General features: G+C 44.5%; 1 protein-coding gene across 10 annotated transcripts in view; it reads left to right on the plus strand.

Moving 5' to 3' along the window:
- Nucleotides 1-12,622, plus strand: part of LOC142922897 (ribonuclease inhibitor-like) — a 33,161-nt gene extending 20,539 nt beyond the window's left edge. For 5 of the 10 annotated variants that reach the window (XM_076063832.1, XM_076063838.1, XM_076063839.1 and 2 more), the window contains 5 exons: nt 6,506-6,592; nt 8,578-8,661; nt 9,235-9,321; nt 11,120-11,203; nt 11,988-12,622. In XM_076063832.1, coding sequence (XP_075919947.1) covers nt 6,506-6,592; nt 8,578-8,661; nt 9,235-9,321; nt 11,120-11,203; nt 11,988-12,069 — 424 coding nt within the window. In that variant the 3' untranslated portion in view covers nt 12,070-12,622. Of the gene's footprint in view, nt 1-2,147; nt 2,466-6,505; nt 6,593-8,577; nt 8,662-9,234; nt 9,322-11,119; nt 11,205-11,987 lie in introns of those variants that run through there. The other 5 variants (XM_076063841.1, XM_076063833.1, XM_076063835.1 and 2 more) reach the window with 5 other exon arrangements.
- The last annotated feature ends 8,475 nt before the right edge of the window (nt 12,623-21,097 follow it).

Consider the following 21,097-nt stretch of genomic DNA (forward strand, 5'->3'; position numbering starts at 1 on the left):
CCCAAACTCTGTCTCTCCAACTCTCTGTCTCCAAGCTCTCCACACTTCAATTCCCCGCTGTTCACTCCAAGCTCTCCAACTTCAACAACCTTGCTCCAATTGCCGACCCCCCAATTTATCCCCGCTCTCATTACTCCCCAATTAATTAGTCCATGTCCCAACGACGCTCCGCATCGTTCGAACCTGTTTCTCCTCCAGACCTTTAGGTGCCACTCTAGCCTTGGCAACAGCTCCAGCCAATCACAGCCGTCCTTGGTTCACCCAGCTTAATTGCCCTAATATAACCTGCACTGTATTTGCCTTCGCTACAGGCTGACCCAACATAACCCGTAGTGTCTGTGTTATCATGTAATCACGCTGAACACATCTTTGAATTCAAAGGGAAACCCATGGAGACGCGACCGCTGCACAGGCGTTAGTTCAGGGTTTTGCATATATAGATCTCGCAACCAGTCCGGATCATCTCCATCACCCGGCAACATCTCACTCTGTCCCGTTGCCAAACACGCCTCCCCTTCCGGACCCGGCGCTGCCGTTGCATGCGCCAACGTTGTACCCTCCAGAATGACGACCGATTCGTGTCCCACGTTTACAATTTGTATTAAAGGGTCGCAATTTGCCGGTACAATAGTCAAAGCCCCTACCAAAGTGGGCATCCGTGATACAGCATTTGAGGGCGTCAGCAATATACCCTCCTGTTGCTCGCCGAAAGGCAACTGTTTTTTAAAGCGCAGCGGCACAAGCATCTGCGTGCCAGGCGGAACGCGAACGGTGCGGCTCACCACGGCCTGCACCACGGCATTCGCAACCGCAAGCTTAAAAGACGTTCCCAAAAATTTTAGACATTTTCCCGATGGCAATTCCAAACACCCCTTTCTCTATAGAAATTCTAAGTGGCATCCTTTGCAAATAATCCGTTCCCAACAAACACGGTACCGCCAAGGCCTTGGAAACCAAAATATTCCCCGTAACGCTCACTTCGCCAATTTGATTCGTCGCGACCATACAACCCATAATACCGAGACTGCCACCATTTGCTACTATGCACGGCCCATCAACCGGTTCTAGGGCCTGGGGCAAAGTTGGCAATAAGCAAAAAGTTTGTAACGAGATAAGGGTCGCAGAAGCCCCCGTGTCAACAATAACTCTGACCATCACCCCTTGAATAAGTGCCATCACATCCGACGACCCCGGCGCAGCTCCCAAAACACGATGCACCAACGCGCCCCACACGTCCTGACCGTGCGCAACATACGAATGAGATGTGAATGGGTGAGATGACGCAGATTGGTGATGTGGAAAGAGCGGCCGTGTATTGAATGTATCGCGACTCACCCGGAATCCTCGGTCCTGGGAGAATCCTCGGTTGTAGCTGGTCGGCGCCCTTGGAAGGCCGCCCCTGCGCCACCAGCAGTCGCGGGCAACATGTCCTCTCCGTCCGCACTCGTAGTACATCCATACACCGCGGGGCGACGCAGCATGCCCGCGGGTGGCACCCCGGCCGCCGCTGCAATCGGCGGTGCCTCGCCCACCGCCACCGCGCTCTCGGACGCGGCAGCGCTCAGCAACAGCAGCTGCGCACCCACCACCGCTGGCTCATCGCGGAGGTCCAGGTTGACTTTGATGTTCCTGGCGATCTGTAGAGACATGTCATCGTCGTTGTTGCTGTCAGGAAGCGAAAGGACGACTCGTAGCTCCTTGGCCAACTGCAAAAGCTTCTCCTGCAGCAAGGAATCCAGGGCCTCCTGGTCCATCGCCAGGTATGCTACTTGAGCGAGGGCCAACAGCGTGCTGCGGAATGCAAGAGGGGATTCCGTGCCCTCCCGCTTCCTTTGCTGGAATCTACGTTTGGCGACTGACCGCGGCTCGTACACCTTGCTCATTGCCGCGAATGCCCCGTCCAGTGTTGACCTGACGGTGGCAGGGAATCCATTAAATGTCGCCAAGGTATCATCATCGAGGGCCGTCGGCAGTGCCCGCAGGGCGGCACCCTCAGTCCACTCCAGAGATTGATAAGCCGCTCGGAACCGTCTTGTAAATGCCGTCCAATCCCCAACTTTGGCCTCGAACCGCTGCACATGAAGTCGCCGTGCTGTTCCCAACGGTGGAGCTTCATCGTCGTCGGATTTCTCCAATCGCTCCGACCCCGCGGCAACATCTGCTAGTCGACTTGACACCATCGGTTGCACCTGGTCCGATGTCACAAAGCGGTTAAACGCCTCCGTCAATGTCGCCATCCTGGCCTCCCACTGGGCCATGAGGACTCTCCAATCACCCGACGGTGCGGGGGTCTCGGCCTCGCTCGAACCGCTGTCTCATTCTCTAGACTCTCGTTCAACCAGGCCCTCCGGAGGAGTATCGGCCACTTGGCAGGACACGGGCAGCACGTCCTCGTCGTTGCTGTCGTCGGATGAGTCCACCGGCACGTTCTTCTTCTTGGCCGCCTTCCTTGACATCTCGGCATGGTTCGTAGTCACTCTGACACCCAATGTAGTGTTCGATTTCACTCGGACAACTTTTGTCTTTCTTCGAACACCGCTTTATTTACAACTTTCAGCATGTCCTCAATATTTTACAGTATCCATGTCGTCACGGCTCGCTCACCGTGCTTAACTCGACTCGCTCGCCACCTTTGTCTCTCCACTCCCCATGATTACTTCGCTTACTCTGCCGCTAACTTCTTCGTCTCCGCTCTCCGCTATCACCGTCACTATGCTCACTCCACTGCTAATTGCTTCGTCTCTGTTCACCGCTATCACCATCACTATGCTCTCTCCACTGCTAACTGCTTCGTCTCTGTTCAGCTTCGCTATCGCTATGCTCTCTCCACTGCTGGCTGCTTCTCTTCTTCAGCTCCGCCATCGCTACGCTCTCTCCACTGCTGGCTGCTTCTCTTCTTCAGCTCCGCTATCGCTATGCTGTTTCCAAGCTCCGTCTCCAACTCTGTCTCTCAAACTCTGTCTCTCCAACTCTGTCTCCAAGCTCTCCACACTTCAATTCCCTGCTGTTGACTCCAACTTCAATTCCCCACTGTTCACTCCAAGCTCTCCAACTTTAACAACCTCGCTCCAATTGCCGACCCCCCAATTTATCCCCGCTCTCATTACTCCCCAATTAATTAGTCCGCGTCCCAACCACGCTCCTCGTCGTTCGCACCTGCTTCTCCTCCAGACCTTTAGGCGCGACTCTAGCCTTGGCAACAGCTCCAGCCAATCACAGCCGTCCTTGGCTCACCCAGCTTAATTGCCCTAATATAACCTGCACTGTATTTGTCTTCGCTACAAGCTGACCCAACATAACCCGTACTGTCTGTGTTATGTAATCACGCTGTTTCCACTATGCACCTTCCTACTCCACTACACATGTACACTAATATACACACTCTCATATATGAATATACACACACTCACTCACATGTACACACTTTACACACCCCTGTTTGAGTCTGCAGTTTTAATGTGACAGTATTTTTTACGTGAAAATTAATGCAAGGAATCTTCATATAATAAGGATTCACATTCATGAGGCGCAATTCATCCAGTGATATGAGTGCGCCATGGACAAATTAGTGAATATACGCATGTATGTGCGTTATTTACTTTCGTTACTGTATGTGTATGTAGGTGTGTAGACGAGGAGCAGTAGTGTCGTGATTAGCGCTACGCTACGCTATGAACCCGGCGTCCCGGGTTCGATTCCCGCTCACGACCAACACCGGTGACGATTATCTGAACTGGACCTGGGCCTCCCTCTAGGTCGACTCAGCCTCAAATGAGGACCTGGTGCGGTGTGTAAACATTGCCACTAAGGAGACAAAGGCGGTCGGGCGTGGTGTATGTCACTGTTGTATATGTTGGTTGTGAAAATTTTGATGAAAATAATAAAAATTAAATGAAATTTGGAATTTACGTAATTATCCGCAATTATGTTAGGTGATGCAATTATGCGCATAAATTATGCTAATTCGAGATATAATCATATTCATTAATGCTCGTGTGTGTGATTATGCTAATGCAATCCGTTATTATGATTAGGCCCCGCCTCGCTGACGAGGGTCGGATTATCAATCGGAATAATACAATTCTTCGTATGAAGTTATGCAGGTGCTGTGAGCATGCCAGAGTCAGCTCGGCTTCCTTGTTTAACTTCGTATTATCGATCGGTATAATAAATTATTCTCGTTTTAACATTTTTCTGAGTGTATTAGTGTGTTTATGTCAGGTCTCCAAATTGAGATCTCAACGCAGAATACAGTTCTTATAAATAAGATTATTACGCACGAAATCAGGAAGGACACACGCAACCACTTCTGCGTTAATCAATTTTATTCTAAACAAAACTTTAACTTAAGGATATGCGAACTCTCAAGCTCGGAATTTTCAACACAGCATCAACACAGTAAACATCAACGATTGCGTTGTTTCACTTTGACAACTGCACATATCATTAATTCCACTGCGTAACGCGAGCTTAATTGGTGATAGGGAGAGTCGTTAAAACATGCAGGCACGCTATTCTACACAAAAACCTTAACACTCTAATATGGAAATTTTTGTACTTGAAATTGTCAGCATAGTACTACAGGCAATGTTCATTTCATTGATCCATCTCTTCAACCCTCAATAATCACGTTGTTAATTGGGTAACGGAACAATTGATTGCTTCCTCTGGGTACCACGAGCATATGGAAAATACGAATAGAAAGTCCTTAGGAGTTCATCCGACGATATTCATGCGAAAAGGCAGTCAAAACAATTATTATTCTCAAAGGCAAAAGTATGCGTCAATGGATTCATCGGCAAGATTATGCCATTAAAAGAAAACGAACGACTGAGATACTTCTAAATGACCGTATCCACGTAACTCAATAGGCAGCAATGTTCTTCACGATCAGCACCTTGGAATGTCACTCTTCTTGATTGTCCCGATATGCGTGTTGTGTGTCTTCGTGAAACAGACGCAGGGTGATGCGTCGTGAGGGTGAGAGTGTAGGGGGAGGGTTATACGAACTGCTTTGTTCTCTTGCTCGGGGCGTCGGCTTGGCTGCTCGTGCTGGCAGATACGGTCTCTTTCCACTGATGTAGTAGCTGCGCCGCACGTGCTCTCTGTGGAGATGCTCGAACGCACTCTTTGCTGGTTCGCTGACTCTTTTGCTCATGGGCGGCTGGTCAGGCTCTTTCCAATGCTGGATGAGCCAAGTCAGCACACGCTTGGCTGCTGGCCGCTGGCACTCAATGTAGAATGAAAGTCTTTTAGCGATACTTCTTTCAGCTCTGAACTCACACTCGGTGGCACATCGCTACTCTGCCAGCCTCGCATCCTCGGTTGATCGCGGGGCCCCCTTGGAGCCTGCCGCTCGCCACCCTCTTCTGGCGCTTGCCGAGCTGTTGTCTTGTTGAACTGTCGAGTGTGCTATTGTCGCTCACTCTCAAAACTTGAAAATTGTATTTGCACACCTCTTACACAACTCTGATAGCTTAGTACGATACAGCTTATCGCAATCCTCGATTCTGCAAGCGACTCAAAACATCAGGATGAATGTATAATAACTTTCAGCGATACTCTGTCTGCCCATGCCGAACTCAGCACCTAACATCCCCTCGCCCCTCTTCTCTGCGGGACACAGCACCCATTGCTAATGTCTCGAGGCCATGCCTCGGAGCTGGCTTGATGTCTTCTTCCGAACGCTGTCTCGCTGTCCTTTGCGGAGCTTAAATGTGAAATTCCCTCTCCTCTCTCCGCGTCTCTTGCGAGAGAGAGAAAAAAACAGATGCCCTCCCCGTCCGCTGTCTCACCGCGGTCGCGCGCGTGATTGCCCCCCTCCCCTCTTGGTGACCCCGGGCGGCTGTGTTACATCAAACAGGTTTGTTTGTAAATTGTCCTTTGGCAATCTGGAGATTTTGCAGATAGTCGCTAACCTCTCTTTGCCCCGGAGTTTATTATGTATTTATTTAAACGACCTTTTTACGATCTCCCGTTGCTGTTTGCTGGTCCTTGTCGTAGCGGTGTTTATTTATTTATTTCAGTTACTATTTTTAAAATATCGGCAAATATTATTATTGATTTTAATTGTGGAAAAATGGCCGTATACAACACCACCCACCACACCCCTCGCGTGCCGTTCCGGCCTTCATAGGTGCTCGCTAACAGCACTTGCCCCTACAGTCTGTTAAGGCTACACGGGGGATCTTTGTCTTTTTTGTAAGATGAGGTCTTGCAAAACAACACCCTTATGAACACAAACACGTTTCAGATTATAAAGGTACAGTGCAGTATGAATGAATGGATGATTGTGAGTAAACTCCTTTTTGTGAATGCCACCTATGATATATAAAATGTCTAACACAGAAGCATTGAACAATGAGCAGCTTTGCTCATGAACGTGTGTGCTCTGGTCATGTTCACCACCATTGTGGGTGTCCCTCACTCACCGCGTGTTTGGCTCCGCGGTTCCCGTGGGCTCAGTGAGTCAGCGCTGTCCCTTCTCCCGTCCACCCGGGTTTAGGCTGAGTGAGAACGAGATCAGAGACAGCGGACTCCGACTTTTAGCCGACGGGATGTTGGGGAGAGAAGGGAGGTTGGAGACGTTAGTGTGAGTAATTTCCTGATGCACACACACTCATATAGGTACACCTAAACAAATATATACACATATACGGACACAAAACACAAATATACTCACTATACCATAATAATGTATTTAAACGTCGATTATAACTTATTTTATATGCACTCATCAATTAAGTTATTAGCCACACTTATTACAACACTGTTAACCACTTAAATAACAATACAATTACATATTGACTTAAAGCTTTCGTGACTGCAGGAATTCATACTCTTTAGGTCTTTCGGTAAAGTCATGTAGATAGAAAATAATATTTGATTATTTTTCTATCTACGTGACTTTACCGAAAGACCCAAAGAATAACAATACAATTACCATTGTCACATTACCTACTATAACCAATGATATTTTTCAAATATATTGTGTTAATACAGTAGATCATCGATTATCCAGCAGCATCGGAGGGGAGGGGTACTGGATTTTCAAAAAACACCAGATGATCACATCATTATTTAAAATAGCTTGTTTTTGCACATTCTTGAATAAGATTATGTTTTTAGGTGTTCTGCATATATATTGACTGTTTCAAATAGTTTACGATATAAAAATCGCTTAACTAAATATACAAAGACAAAATAAATATCTTGCTGTAAATAGTGACTATTTACTGTACCGCACTCAGCACTCCAATATCGAAGACTCTGCATGGGGTGATGTGCGTACAACGCTCTTGTTCAGCAACTTGTGTTAGACATCGACTTGTGTTTGACAACTTGTGTTTGACAACAACTTGTGTTTGACAACAACTTGTGTTAGACATCGACTTGTGTTTGACAACTTGTGTTTGACAACTTGTGTTTGACAACAACAACATGTGTTTGACAACAACATGTTTTTGACAACGCCAGCTTGTGTTTGACAACAACTACTTGTGTTTGACAACAACAACTTGTGGTTGACAACAACAACTTGTGTTTGTGTTTGACAATCGCCGGACTGATGCAGCCTTCAGACCGGTGCTCTGGCGAACGCCGAACTGCACGCAATTTTCGCCGGATCAAGCTGTATATTTACTCTTTCTATTACTGTAGTTGTTAGTCATGAAAATGTATATAAGTGCAGTATTTTCATTGTTTAAGTTATTGTATGTAGTGTATAATGTACTGTATATATTTTTTGATGCGGAAATGGGAGGATGTTCTGAGGAAATTAGGAATGAGAGGCTACTGGAACAGTTGTAGTGGAAATGCCGATATGCAGGCCAGGTGCTAAGTTACCTTGTGCCAGACAGTTGTCACTGGGGGTTTACTTTAATTACATTGTGATGAGATGTTAAATGAAACGCTTTCATATGTGACCGCTTACAGAATGATGCAATATCGAAGATAAATCATGATTATTTGATCTATATATACATACACAGAGATTCTACAGATAACTTTTAGCAGACTTTTGGTCTATACTGTTCGGGAACACCTAATGAAGACCAGAACGGCACATGAGGGGTGGGAGGCCAGCACCACACTCAGCCAACTGATGTTTACTTACTACACCAGGTACTAATTTATGGCTGAGTCGACCTATGTGAGGTCCGCGGCCGTTTTAGATATTCATCAATGAAGTTAGCCGTAAGCGGCAATCGAGCCATGTTTGTGGCTCACTGTGCTAACCACTGCACCACTACTTCCCACGTGCATGCACACAAATATGCATGCACTAAGATACACATGTACCAAACACGCATAGAGATGGACTTACACAAATGCACACATAGTAGACATTCACACACACATCACATTCAACCCAAAAATCTAAACAGCAGTTGCTATTTGCAAGCTCCTATTAAAGTTGACACGAGGTTAATTTGTGCAGTCTCCACAAACACGACCCTCAACCACTATCCCATCAACCACCACCACCTCTCACCATCCCTCACCATCCCCCACTCTGTGCCCCGACCCTCCACCTATCCCCTCTGCCCCGACTAACCACCTCTTCTCTTCCTGCAGTCTGTATCTTTGTTCACTGACGGACAAGTCGGGTTCCTCTCTCAGTGTCATCCTCAAGGCCAACACAGGTTTGAAGATTCTCAGGTAAGCTCTGCTGTTCGTTTCTCACTTGTGCTCTGTGCACTAACTGCTAATTATTGGTGCAACGCGTTGTGAAGTAAACATTTGAATGTGAACACATTTAATCTTGCTGTCCTGCTTAATCGAGTCCACTTTAAAAAATGTTTACTGTAATCTTAACACATTTGTTTAGTTTAACACATAGGTTAAAGCAATATTCATATTCACAACATTGTTAGCAGATACATTAATTGAAAACATCTTCCTGTGTTCTCGATGAAAATGTACTTCACTTGTGTGTGATCCTCTCTTGTAACTTTGTGTTTATATAAACACAAACACTTCATATTATAAAGGTACAGTGCAGTATAATTGAATGGATGATCGTGAGTAAACTGATATTTGTGAATGCCACCTATTATATATAAAATGTCTAACAGAAGCATTAAACAATGAGCAGCTTTGCTCGTGAACGTGTGTGCTGTGATCACGTGCACCGCCATTGTGAGTGTCCCTCACTCACCGCGTGTTTCACTCCGCGGTTCCCGTGGGCTCAGTGAGTCAGCGCTGTCCCTTCTCCCGTCCACCCGGGTTTAGGCTGCGTCGCAACGAGATCGGAGACAGCGGCCTCCGACTTTTAGCAGACGGTATGTTGGAGAGAGAAGGGAGGTTGGAGACGTTAGCGTGAGTAATGTCCTGATGCACACACACTTATATAAGTACACCTAAACAAATATATACACATATACAGACACAAAACACCAAGATATTCAGTATAGCATAATAATGTTGTATTTTAACGTCGATTATAACTTAATTTTTTATGCACTTATCAATTAAGTTATTAGCCACACTTATTACAGCACTGTTAACCACTATTAAATAACAATACAATTACAATTGTCACATAACCAACTCTAACCAATGATATTGTTTTAAATTATATTATGTTAATATATTAGATCATCGATTATCCGGCAGCCAGATTTTCAAACACAACCAGATAATCGCATAATTATTTAAAATATCTTATTTTTGCATATTCTTAAATACGATTATATTTTGATTTAAAGCTTTCGTGACTGCAGTAATTCATATTTTTAGCTCTTTCAGTAAAGTCACGTTGAAGGGAAACAATAAAATAATAAAATATATATATAAAACAATATATTTTATTGCTTTATATATTTTATTATTTATTGTTTCCCTTCAACGTGACTTTACCGAAAGAGCTAAAAATACGATTATATTTTTAGGTGTTCTGTATATATATTTCATGTTATTAAATAGTTTGCGATCTAAAAATCGCTAAAAGTAAATATACAAAGACAAAATGAATATCCTACTGTAAAAAGTGACTATTTACTCTTCTTGGTTCTTTCGGTAAAGTCACGTAGAATGGAAATAATAAAATAATAAAAATAAAACATTATAAAATTATCACGACGTTTTGGCCACAACATTTACTAACCGCACTCACCACTCCAATATCAAAGACTCTGCATGGGGTGATGTGTGTACTATGCTCTTGTTAAACAACTTGTGTTTGACAACAACAACTTGTGTTTGTCAATAGTTGGACTGATGCAGCCTTCAGACCGGTGCTCTGGTGAATGCCGAATTCCACTCTATGACTAGTTATTAGTCATGAAACATTTATATACGTGCAGTATTTTCATTGTTTAAGTTGTTGTATGTAGTGTGTAATGAACTGTATATATTGTTTGACACTGAAATAAAGCATAGCTGCTTGTTTTGTCACGCACTTTGTGCCGATCGCCGGACTGGTTCAGCCTTTGGAGCGGTTTTACCGGTTTCATCGGATGTTGGAACCCAGATAGGCACGCTCTTGATATAATCAATGATCATCTGTATTTAATGTCATAGATTACAATTAAGAATTTTATATAATGAACGGCTGCAATCTTGACATTAATTGCCCACCCATACGTTTACATTAATAACACCACAACCTGACTCTTATTAAAGCCATAAATCACCAATGGCTCTTATTCGCCAACCCGATACATTTGAACATTATTTGATCCTTACCCAATATACAGTTTAAACTAGCCTTTGCCTCGTGATGGGTTACGTGGACATCTGTGAAAAAGAGCTTTTTAGTTTTTCAGATTCTCAAATATAAATAAATATTCAGATTTATATTCTGGCTCCTCTGCCTGTATCTAGTGGCCTTGCATGGACAAACGCGATTTTTAATACAAAATATTGCAGACCTCGCCAAATGCGGTGGGTTATGTTCCTGTAAAATGCCGTGTTGGACAAAGCCACATTAAACAATTAATAGACAAATAGGATTGCGTTCCTGGGTCCGAAATGATTACTCCCTCTGTTTAGCTGATTCTACGAGATTTCCACCCTTATTGTACTAAAAGGTGTTGAGCTTCTCTCCATTTCTTGTGAGTGTGTACACTTTTATTTTCCAGTTTCACCCCACTCAGTGCCTCTTCTCTCCCTGTAGTCTGATAGAGTGCTCACTGACGGACAAATCGATCCCAGCTCTCCATGACATCATGATCACCAACAAAGCATTGAGGAAGCTCGGGTAAGTTATGCAGCTTGTGTCTCATACGCGCTCTGATTGTTGCTACAAACAAAACAACTTAGATTCGTCAGTAACACTGTGGCCTTAGCAGGAGAAAATATGGAAAAGGCAACGTTTTGGAAATGGACCTTCACAGCATGTTTGTGTGCTATGAGAGCCATTGCCAGAAGTGGAGAGTAGTGGAGTGTATTCCAGTGCATTTAATATTCTCTTTGGTTCTTTCGGTAAAGTCATGTAAAAAATAAAATCAAATAATAATAGAATAGACGTTCCGATTGCAACACAAGCAACCATCATCAGGTAAGAATGAAAAAAAATAGCAAACTTAGAAACACAATGCAACACAACACAGAACCGAACAGCACAACAGCCAACACCCCACCTGGCTGAGCCCGCTCCTCCAAATAAATCACAATATTCATTATCAGACCAATGAACATGACCAAACGACTGGAAATGCGCCTGATCTTAAATCTGCAAGATAAGCAGGCTTTAGCCTGGAGTGCTGAGACGGGTGACCACCGCACATGACCACAGGAGTTATAGGCAGCAGAGCTAAGTTGCAGACAACAGACTGCAGTGTGCAGCACAATCCACCGTTGTACTTCACTACGATCCTAGATCTGCAGTCCTTGCCATCACAGGCCTGCACTGACCCGCGTGGTAAAGTATGGTGAAGCAGCTCTCATGGCATGGGGAGACCTTCATCCAGCATGGTTGTTGTGGGGGCTGCGTGGGTCTTTGTGTGAACCCGCGTCAGCGTGAACCTCTCTCTGTGCTGCAGGGTGGATGGCAATCGCTTCAGTGAGGAAGGGAAGCAGGAGTTGAGGAACAGATGGACTCACCGAGGAGGCCTGGATATTTAGATATAAGCTGAGAGGCCGTGCTGGCCCTGCAGCAGATGGAGCTGGTCCACGCACGACTTGAACAGCAGCCCGGCTCATTTTACCTCCACCGCTCCGATCGTCGACCCTGACTCTGAGACGACAATGAGCTGGGAGCTTTCTCTGTGAGCTCCACATGGAGCCAAGGGTGAACGCGACTCCAAGATGCTGATGAGTGTGGTGATTCCAATAATGTGTAATAATGTGTAAGTGGATTTATGAATATGTGGTATAGGGAAGCGATGTTGGTGGCATGTGGAAGGGGTGTCGGTGGCTTTTAAATGGTCTGGCAGCTCACCATTGTTTCACTGAGTAGGAATGTTTGTCATGAATGTGCGTACATAGGGGTGTGTATCACACTCATGCAGATATCCTCGTCTATTTATGTATGACTTCAATATTCACCCTCTATCTTTTTTATATTCATGCATTTTAACTTTCAGTTGCGCTATGATCGGTCTAAAAATAATCTTCCAAGCCGACTTCAGATATAAGAAATGTACTAACGATTGTTATAAAGTTGTTTTACTCTGAATTCTCTTTCATTGCTCTAATTGATTAGTTTTCGATTTTGGTGCCTCGGATCACACTTGCAATTGAAACTATCCAGGTTAAAAACCTGGCTAAACAAATACACTTGATATTTCTTATCTTTGATTATACACATCTGTATACCAAATAACAGCACTTCAGCCTCGAAATGCTTAACAACGTATCAATAATTCAATTTTAATGTATACATTTATTGGCAGACTGTCATTGTCTGGATGTGGTCTGGGAATGTTTATTGCTGTTGTTTTACTGCCTTTCCCAAGCTTGGGAACTGATGCAATTTGAACTTGCATACTTTTAGGTATTTGTTTAAGTAACGCCATGGTGGTGTGATGTCATCTTCCTCGCCTGGTATGCAAGAGTTCAGGGGTTGGATTTCGACCCTGACACCTGCTGTATAGTTGGAGTCTGCATGTTCTCTCCGTGGTCACTTGTTTTTTTTTTCCTCTGGGTTCTCCAGTTTTTCTCTCCATATTTAGAAACATCCGTTTACATGTATTTGCTGCTATAAATTTTCACGTGATAATCCACTTCCTCGAGCTATTATTAGTGGCTTGCTTCTGAAAAATTAGATAATAGCTCTGGGCCTTTCCTGGTAAGATAAAAAAAAGAGTTTAGTTTCATTTGTATATTTTAAGTGATTTGTTCACCTTTACTTTACTGTGCACTCTTATCGTGTTGTATTGTATTGGTTGTTGTAACTTTTGTCCTGTCTCTACTGCACTCATTGCATTACTCCAGTATAAATGTTCAGATTCTGCTATTAAGTGTAGATTTATATTTATATACTCAGCCTTAACTGAGTATCCATCGCAGTGTGTAAACATCAGCACTGGGGAGACAAAGGTGGCCGAGCGTGGCACTGGCCACACCACACCCTCGTGTGCCATGTCAGCCTGAATAGGTGCTAACTAACTGGACTTTCCCATACAGCTTGTGGAGGCTACATGGGGAATCTGTGTATGTTTCCTCGTGTGTGTGTGTGTACTGTATATGGGAGATCTGTGTTGTACTTGTGTGTGGGGGTAGCCGTGGTTTAGATGGTGATGATGAAACACGGGAACAGAGAAGAGACTCCCAGCGACTCCACTCCTCCGCTCCCAGTGTCAGCGCGTTGAGCTTTTGATGCAGGAGGTTTAGGAAATGTCCATTTGTCTGACTCCACTTGCTTCTCTTGCTTGTCAAGCATTCTAACTTCTCGCATGGACTACGTGCTGGAGAATACAAACTCGGTGTAACTCACAAGAGGACTCTCCTGGTTACTCATGCGGCGTTGCCATTTAAATATTTCAATGTTATTGAATAGTTTTGATATTGTGCGCAATGCTATCATCGACCGTACTAATGGTGTCACGAGACTAATAACATAATGTTTGGATATCTCACGGTGCAGTGCAAGCATTTGTGTTCGATAGCGGCCCACAAAAGTGGATATCACAGAGCTACCAGTCAAATGCATTCCACTAACACTCGGTTTCAGACAGACCCATAAACTGAGATATCCGCAGACTCACATTTAGATATAAAGACTCATATAGACACAAAAAGACAAACAGAGAAATGTACTCACACTGAGCTAGAGACTTACAGGGATGCATAGACTCACACAAGGCACACAGTCTCGCTTCGACAAACACACTCACAAAGAGACTCATATCAACTCAAAGCTACAGACTCACGAAAACGTCCAGAGAATCATACAGAGAGCCCCCCCCCCCCCCAACTAGCACCGCCCACTCTACCACTAGGGATGCCCATTCCATCATGAGACCCGCACACTCCCCAACGAGGCCCGCCTACTCCCTCACTTAGCCCAACCCACTTCATCACTAACCCAGCCCACTACCATTAAGATCTGCCAATTTCACAGCTTGCCACGCCCACTATACCACTAATCCCTCCCACTATTATCCCACTCCTAGTTAATTTTCTGATCTTTAACCGTCTGGACCACTGTTATTCTCGTCGTCTTGGTCTCCCTGAATCAACCCTCACTCTCCTCCACAAATACAAAATTCTTCCGCACAAGTTATTTTCAATCTGCCATTTATTTTTTTACATTTTGCCTCTCCTACTTCAACTTCACTGGCTTCCCGTTCACTACCGCTGCCTTTTAAAATGCCTGATGCTCATCTTCAAATCTTTCTAGGGCCTTGCCCTACCTCATCTTGCCCCTCATCTCCTTCCATGTGCCCTCTCGTCCTCTCCGTTCCCAATCTTCCCTGTCCCTCCATCTCCCTACGCCCAATCCTTCTCTCTGGACACCTCCACTGGAATAACTTTCCCCAGCACATTAAGCAGTCCCCCTCCTTAACCTCATTCTGTTCCTCTCTTAAAGCCTCACCGCTTCTCCATTTCCCATTCTCTACCCCTCCCTCCCCTATCATTTTGTCTTCTGTTTTCAGATGGCTGATGTAGATGCAGAGTAACAACTACAATTTCACATTCAGGTGGTCAAGCCAGATAACCACGTCAAGAGTAGCGCAGTGTGTCATTGTCATGTGGATCGGACATTGCTTCATTGTATGTTGATTGGTCTGTTCTGGATGACCACAGTTGAACACTGGAGAGTTTTTAATTTTCCATTTGTGCATCAGCTATCTGCATCTGCCATGGTTTGTGCAGTGGATGCGGTTTAGGGTGGACCATGAGCTTCTTGGAAGATCAAACCCAGGGATCTGCCTTGGGCCTTTCACAAGGTGTTCGTTAACATCTCGCCACCAGATGAAGTGAACACCACTACGGTGTGCTCGGGATGGGTGTTCAGTCGTGATAATTTTAATCCATTCTATCTCACACCTGCCCACCGTGTCGTGGCAGTTTTTCTGTTTTTCCTGCATTGCATTTTTTATTTTAGAAAATATTTAATCTGGAAAATCCATTGCGATAGAATATCTTACGTGCAACGGTGCAAAGGAATATCAGGTGGAGCAGTTGCAGTGCTTAGATGCACCACACGACAAACCCATGGCCTGAAAGCAGTCGAGTGAAGAAGAATCAGTCCTGCCCCCCCTCGCTTCACCAACCCATACAGGGCGTAATGGTGAAATATAGAAAAAAAGCATTTACTCGTTGGTTCTATTCGGTAAAGTCACGTAGGTAAAAAAGAAAATAACAAAAATCACGACGTTTCGGCCACAACACAAGTGGCCTTTCAGGTGAAGGGACCGTGCTGTCATGAGGACAGCGTTGGAGTGAAGACAGCCAAGCCCAGGTCGCGTCCTTTAAGCTATGTGGGAGGAAGCAAAACGCTTGACAAAGGAATTCGCATAAAAATGAGTATGATGTACGTAGGAGGTGCATGGGCCATGATGGACCAGGAGCGGGTGGGGACCATGACGGACCAGCAGCGACCGAATTCGCGAGCACAAATCAGATTTGAAACACGGCAGAACGAATTCTGCCGTAGCTGACCACTGTTACAACGCTGTGGGTGATCACGATATAGTTTTCTCCGATACCAAGGTTCTCTGCAAACCCACGGGTTTTTATCAGAGATTTGTCCACGAGGCAATTCAGATTTACAAACACAGGCACAATTTCAACCGAGAGGATGATTTCAAATTAAGCAATCATTGGAAAGATGTTCTAAATCAAACCACACATTAAACAAATTTTCAATGGTACAGTAATTTTTTCTTCAAGTAGTGGTATTCCAAACTTTCACAGCTGCATATTTCACTCCACACACTCACTCCACTCACTCACTCACTCCGCTCACTCACTCACTCCACTCACTCACTCCACTCACTCACTCCACTCACTCCACTCACTCACTCCACTCACTCCACTCACTCCACTCACTCACTCCACTCACTCCACTCACTCCACTCACTCCACTCACTCACTCCACTCACTCACTCACTCCACTCACTCCACTCACTAACTCCACTCACTCACTCTACTCCCACCCCCCCCCCCGCTGCTGGTCTGTCATGGTCCCCACCCGCTCCTGGTCCATCATGGCCCATGCACCTCCTACGTACATCATGCTCATTTTTATGCTAATTCCTTTGTCAAGCGTTTTGCTTCCTCCCACATAGCTTAAAGGACACGACCTGGGCTTGGCTGTTTTCACTCCAACGCTGTCCTCATGACAGCACGGTCCCTTCACCTGATGAAGGCCACTTGTGTTGTGGCCGAAACGTCGCGATTTTTGTTATTTTCTTTTTTACCTACGTGACTTTACCGAATAGAACCAAAGAGTATGGATCCTTGCAGTCACGAAAGCTTCAAATCTAGAATTGATAACCTCTACGGGGAGGGCTTTCACCTATCTGTTAGCGCTTTCAACAGACAACGGGACAATAAGTCAAAGCTCATCGAGACGCTGACCTTCCTCAAAAGATGCCGCGACAACAAGGTAATACCCATCGCTTTCACACTAACATCTGCTGCTGTATCCTCACCGAATTCTAAACAGATTCTGTTTAAGGCCAGCCTATCTTTTATCTCAGAGAGGATAAGACTACTCCGTTTTGACTCGATACTTTAGACAAGACTCTCCTACAAGCTCATTTAACGCTAACACAAAAATGTCACCTGCTGATTGGAACCACGTAGACAACATGACTGCTTCTTCTGCCGATTCACTTTCAGTCAAATACAAAGCTAACTTGATTTCTAAATTCAACCACCTATCGAAGAAGAACCCAGTCCCACATATAACAAAACTAGACGTTAACAAAATCGTCATTAATCAGAGTAGCACCCCGATTTCGGACAATCTGAAAACAGTACTGGCTAGAGGGCTAAATTTTGCTGTCACCCCGAAACATTCCTGTAGATATCATCTTTCAGGTCGATGCGGCCCTTAAAGGCATAGGACACATCCAAGCAGACGTTGCGAGAGCTGAAATATCCACTATTCCTAAGAATGCTAAGAAATGTTGATTTAAAGCTTTCGTGACTGCAGTAATTCATATTCTTAGCTCTTTCGGTAAAGTCACATTGAAGGGAAACAATAAAATAATAAAATATATATAAAACAAGAAAAAAATTCTCACGACGTTTCGACCATAACACAAACCATCGTCATCAGGTGTGTCGGTTTGCATACATTTATTTATTTTTAAACGGTGTATTTTAAACGGTGTTCTTTGTAAGCCATCTGGCTACCATGAGAGATTCGTTCATGAGGCTATCCACATATACAAGCACAGAGACAATTTCAACCGAGAAAATGGATTCTGGCTTAGCAATCATTGGAAAGATTTGATAAACCATTTCAGGTCTTAATTGATTGTTCACGCTTACAGTGGCTTTCAGACAGCATACATTAATTTTTCGTCTCCCCCCTCCTCTTTTCAGAACATAGATGGACTAGTCCTTCTAAATAAACTGCCAAATCGCTGCACGTGGCGCTGACGTTTTTTATAAATATATAAATGCACCGTTTAAAAATAAATAAATTTATGCAAACCGACACACCCTGATGACGACCGTTTGTGTTATGGTCGAAACGTGAGAATTTTTTTTATTGTTTTATATATATTTTATTACTTTATTGTTTCCCTTCAACGTGACTTTACCGAAAGAGCTAAGAATAATGCTAAGAAACCCATTAGCAACACAAGCAAAAATGAACGCTCTGAACTCGCGAATTTAAAAACCAGAAGTGATATAGTCATCCTCTCAGCCGACAAAGGCAACGCTACTGTAATTATGGATAAAGATTCGTACAACAACAAAATCCAGAACCTACTCAACGATGGAAGTTACTCAAACATTAAAAATGACCCTACTAATAGCCTAACGAAAAAACCAACAAGATCATCACAAGTTCGACCTCCCTAATCGAACCAACTAAACGTCCCTCCTTAAAACCTTCTGCTGCAAGACCCCCTAGATTCTATGGTCTCCCCAAGATTCATAAAGAAGGCACTCCACTACAACCCATCGTATCCACGATCAACTCCCCTACCTATAAGCTAGCATGTTTTCTGTCAGATACCTTGCTACCTTTCACTGGCAAGACCTCAGCAGTACTTAACTCAGCTCATTTGGTCTCTATGGTCAAAGACGTTGTACTGTCCCCTGACGATATCCTTGTCAAGCTTCGATGTGGTCTCCCTGTTCACCAAGGTCCCGGTACCTGATACCATTGAAATAATTGAAAATTTGGTCCAACATGGACTAGACCCCGATACACCTGCGCTGATTAGACACTGCCTCACCAATACCTACCTACTTTACTTGGAATGGCAGCTTCTACAAACAAAAATGAGGGTATCCCCATGGGTTCTCCATTATCATCAGTGATAGCCAATGTTTTCATGGAGAAATTTGAATCAGACGCCATCCAGACTTCCACCCTCAGACCTTCCCTGTGGAAGAGATATGTGGATGACACTTTCGTCATTTGGCCACATGGCCTCCCAGCTTTGAACCTTTTCCTACACCACATCAATTCTAGACATCCCGCCATCAAATTCACCATGGAAGTGGAGAAAGATGGCAAGCTACCATTCTTGGATGTTCTGTTTGAGAGGAGACCTGATGGCTCACTGGGGCATTCGGTCTACAGGAAACCCACCCACACAGATTCCTACTTGAAACCTGATTCCCACCACCACCCAGCTCAAAATAATTATCTCATCAAAACGTTATACCACAGGGCACATTGCATTTCGGACCAACACCACCTGACCAGTGAATTAAAACATGTACACCTGGCCCTCAAGAGAAACGGATACTCTGACCATACCATCCGCCAAGCTGTTTCTCCCTCCATACAGAAACAACCACTTGATACTCCGGTCAAAACCATCACTCTACCATATATAGCAGGCGTTACTAAAAAGATCTCCAAAATTCCAAACAAACACAAGATCCTGGTCCGGTTCAATACAGTGCACAAAATCCGTGACCTGATCCCATCCGTGAAGGATGTCGTTCCTGACTTACAGTACCCCGCGGTTTACAAATTGAGCTGCACTTGTGGTGATTGCTATATCGGGGAGACGAAGCGACATGTCTGACAGAATTCGCGAGCACAAATCAGATTTGAAACACGGCAGAACGAATTATTCTGCCGTAGCTGACCACTGTTACAATGCTGTGGGTGATCACGATGTAGTTTTCTCCGATACCAAGGTTATCTGCAAACCCACGGGTTTTTATCAGAGATTTGTCCACGAGGCAATTCAGATTTACAAACACAGACACAATTTCAACCAAGAGGATGGTTTCAAATTAAGCAATCATTGGAAAGATGTTCTAAAACACTCACTCCACTCACTCACTCCACTCACTCACTCCACTCACTCACTCCACTCACTCACTCCACTCACTCACTCACTTCACTCACTCCACTCACTAACTCCACTCACTCACTCTACTCCCCCCCCCCCCCCCCCCGCTGCTGGTCTGTCATGGTCCCCACCCGCTCCTGGTCCATCATGGCCCATGCACCTCCTACGTACATCATGCTCATTTTTATGCTAATTCCTTTGTCAAGCGTTTTGCTTCCTCCCACATAGCTTAAAGGACATGACCTGGGCTTGGCTGTTTTCACTCCAACGCTGTCCTCATGACAGCACGGTCCCTTCACCTGATGAAGGCCACTTGTGTTGTGGCCGAAACGTCGCGATTTTTGTTATTTTCTTTTTTACCTACGTGACTTTACCGAATAGAACCAAAGAGTATGGATCCTTGCAGTCACGAAAGCTTCAAATCTAGAATTGATAACCTCTACGGGGAGGGCTTTCACCTATCTGTTAGCGCTTTCAACAGACAACGGGACAATAAGTCAAAGCTCATCGAGACGCTGACCTTCCTCAAAAGATGCCGCGACAACAAGGTAATACCCATCGCTTTCACACTAACATCTGCTGCTGTATCCTCACCGAATTCTAAACAGATTCTGTTTAAGGCCAGCCTATATTTTATCTCAGAGAGGATAAGACTACTCCGTTTTGACTCGATACTTTAGACAAGACTCTCCTACAAGCTCATTTAACGCTAACACAAAAATGTCACCTGCTGATTGGAACCACGTAGACAACATGACTGCTTCTTCTGCCGATTCACTTTCAGTCAAATACAAAGCTAACTTGATTTCTAAATTCAACCACCTATCGAAGAAGAACCCAGTCCCACATATAACAAAACTAGACGTTAACAAAATCGTCATTAATCAGAGTAGCACCCCGATTTCGGACAATCTGAAAACAGTACTGGCTAGAGGGCTAAATTTTGCTGTCACCCCGAAACATTCCTGTAGATATCATCTTTCAGGTCGATGCGGCCCTTAAAGGCATAGGACACATCCAAGCAGACGTTGCGAGAGCTGAAATATCCACTATTCCTAAGAATGCTAAGAAATGTTGATTTAAAGCTTTCGTGACTGCAGTAATTCATATTCTTAGCTCTTTCGGTAAAGTCACATTGAAGGGAAACAATAAAATAATAAAATATATATAAAACAAGAAAAAAATTCTCACGACGTTTCGACCAT

This window comes from Petromyzon marinus, unplaced genomic scaffold, assembly GCF_048934315.1.
Source record: "Petromyzon marinus isolate PM22_M1 ecotype Great Lakes invasive population unplaced genomic scaffold, UKy_Petmar_22M1.pri1.0 PM_Scaffold_200, whole genome shotgun sequence".
Taxonomy (NCBI): Eukaryota; Metazoa; Chordata; class Hyperoartia; order Petromyzontiformes; family Petromyzontidae; genus Petromyzon; species Petromyzon marinus.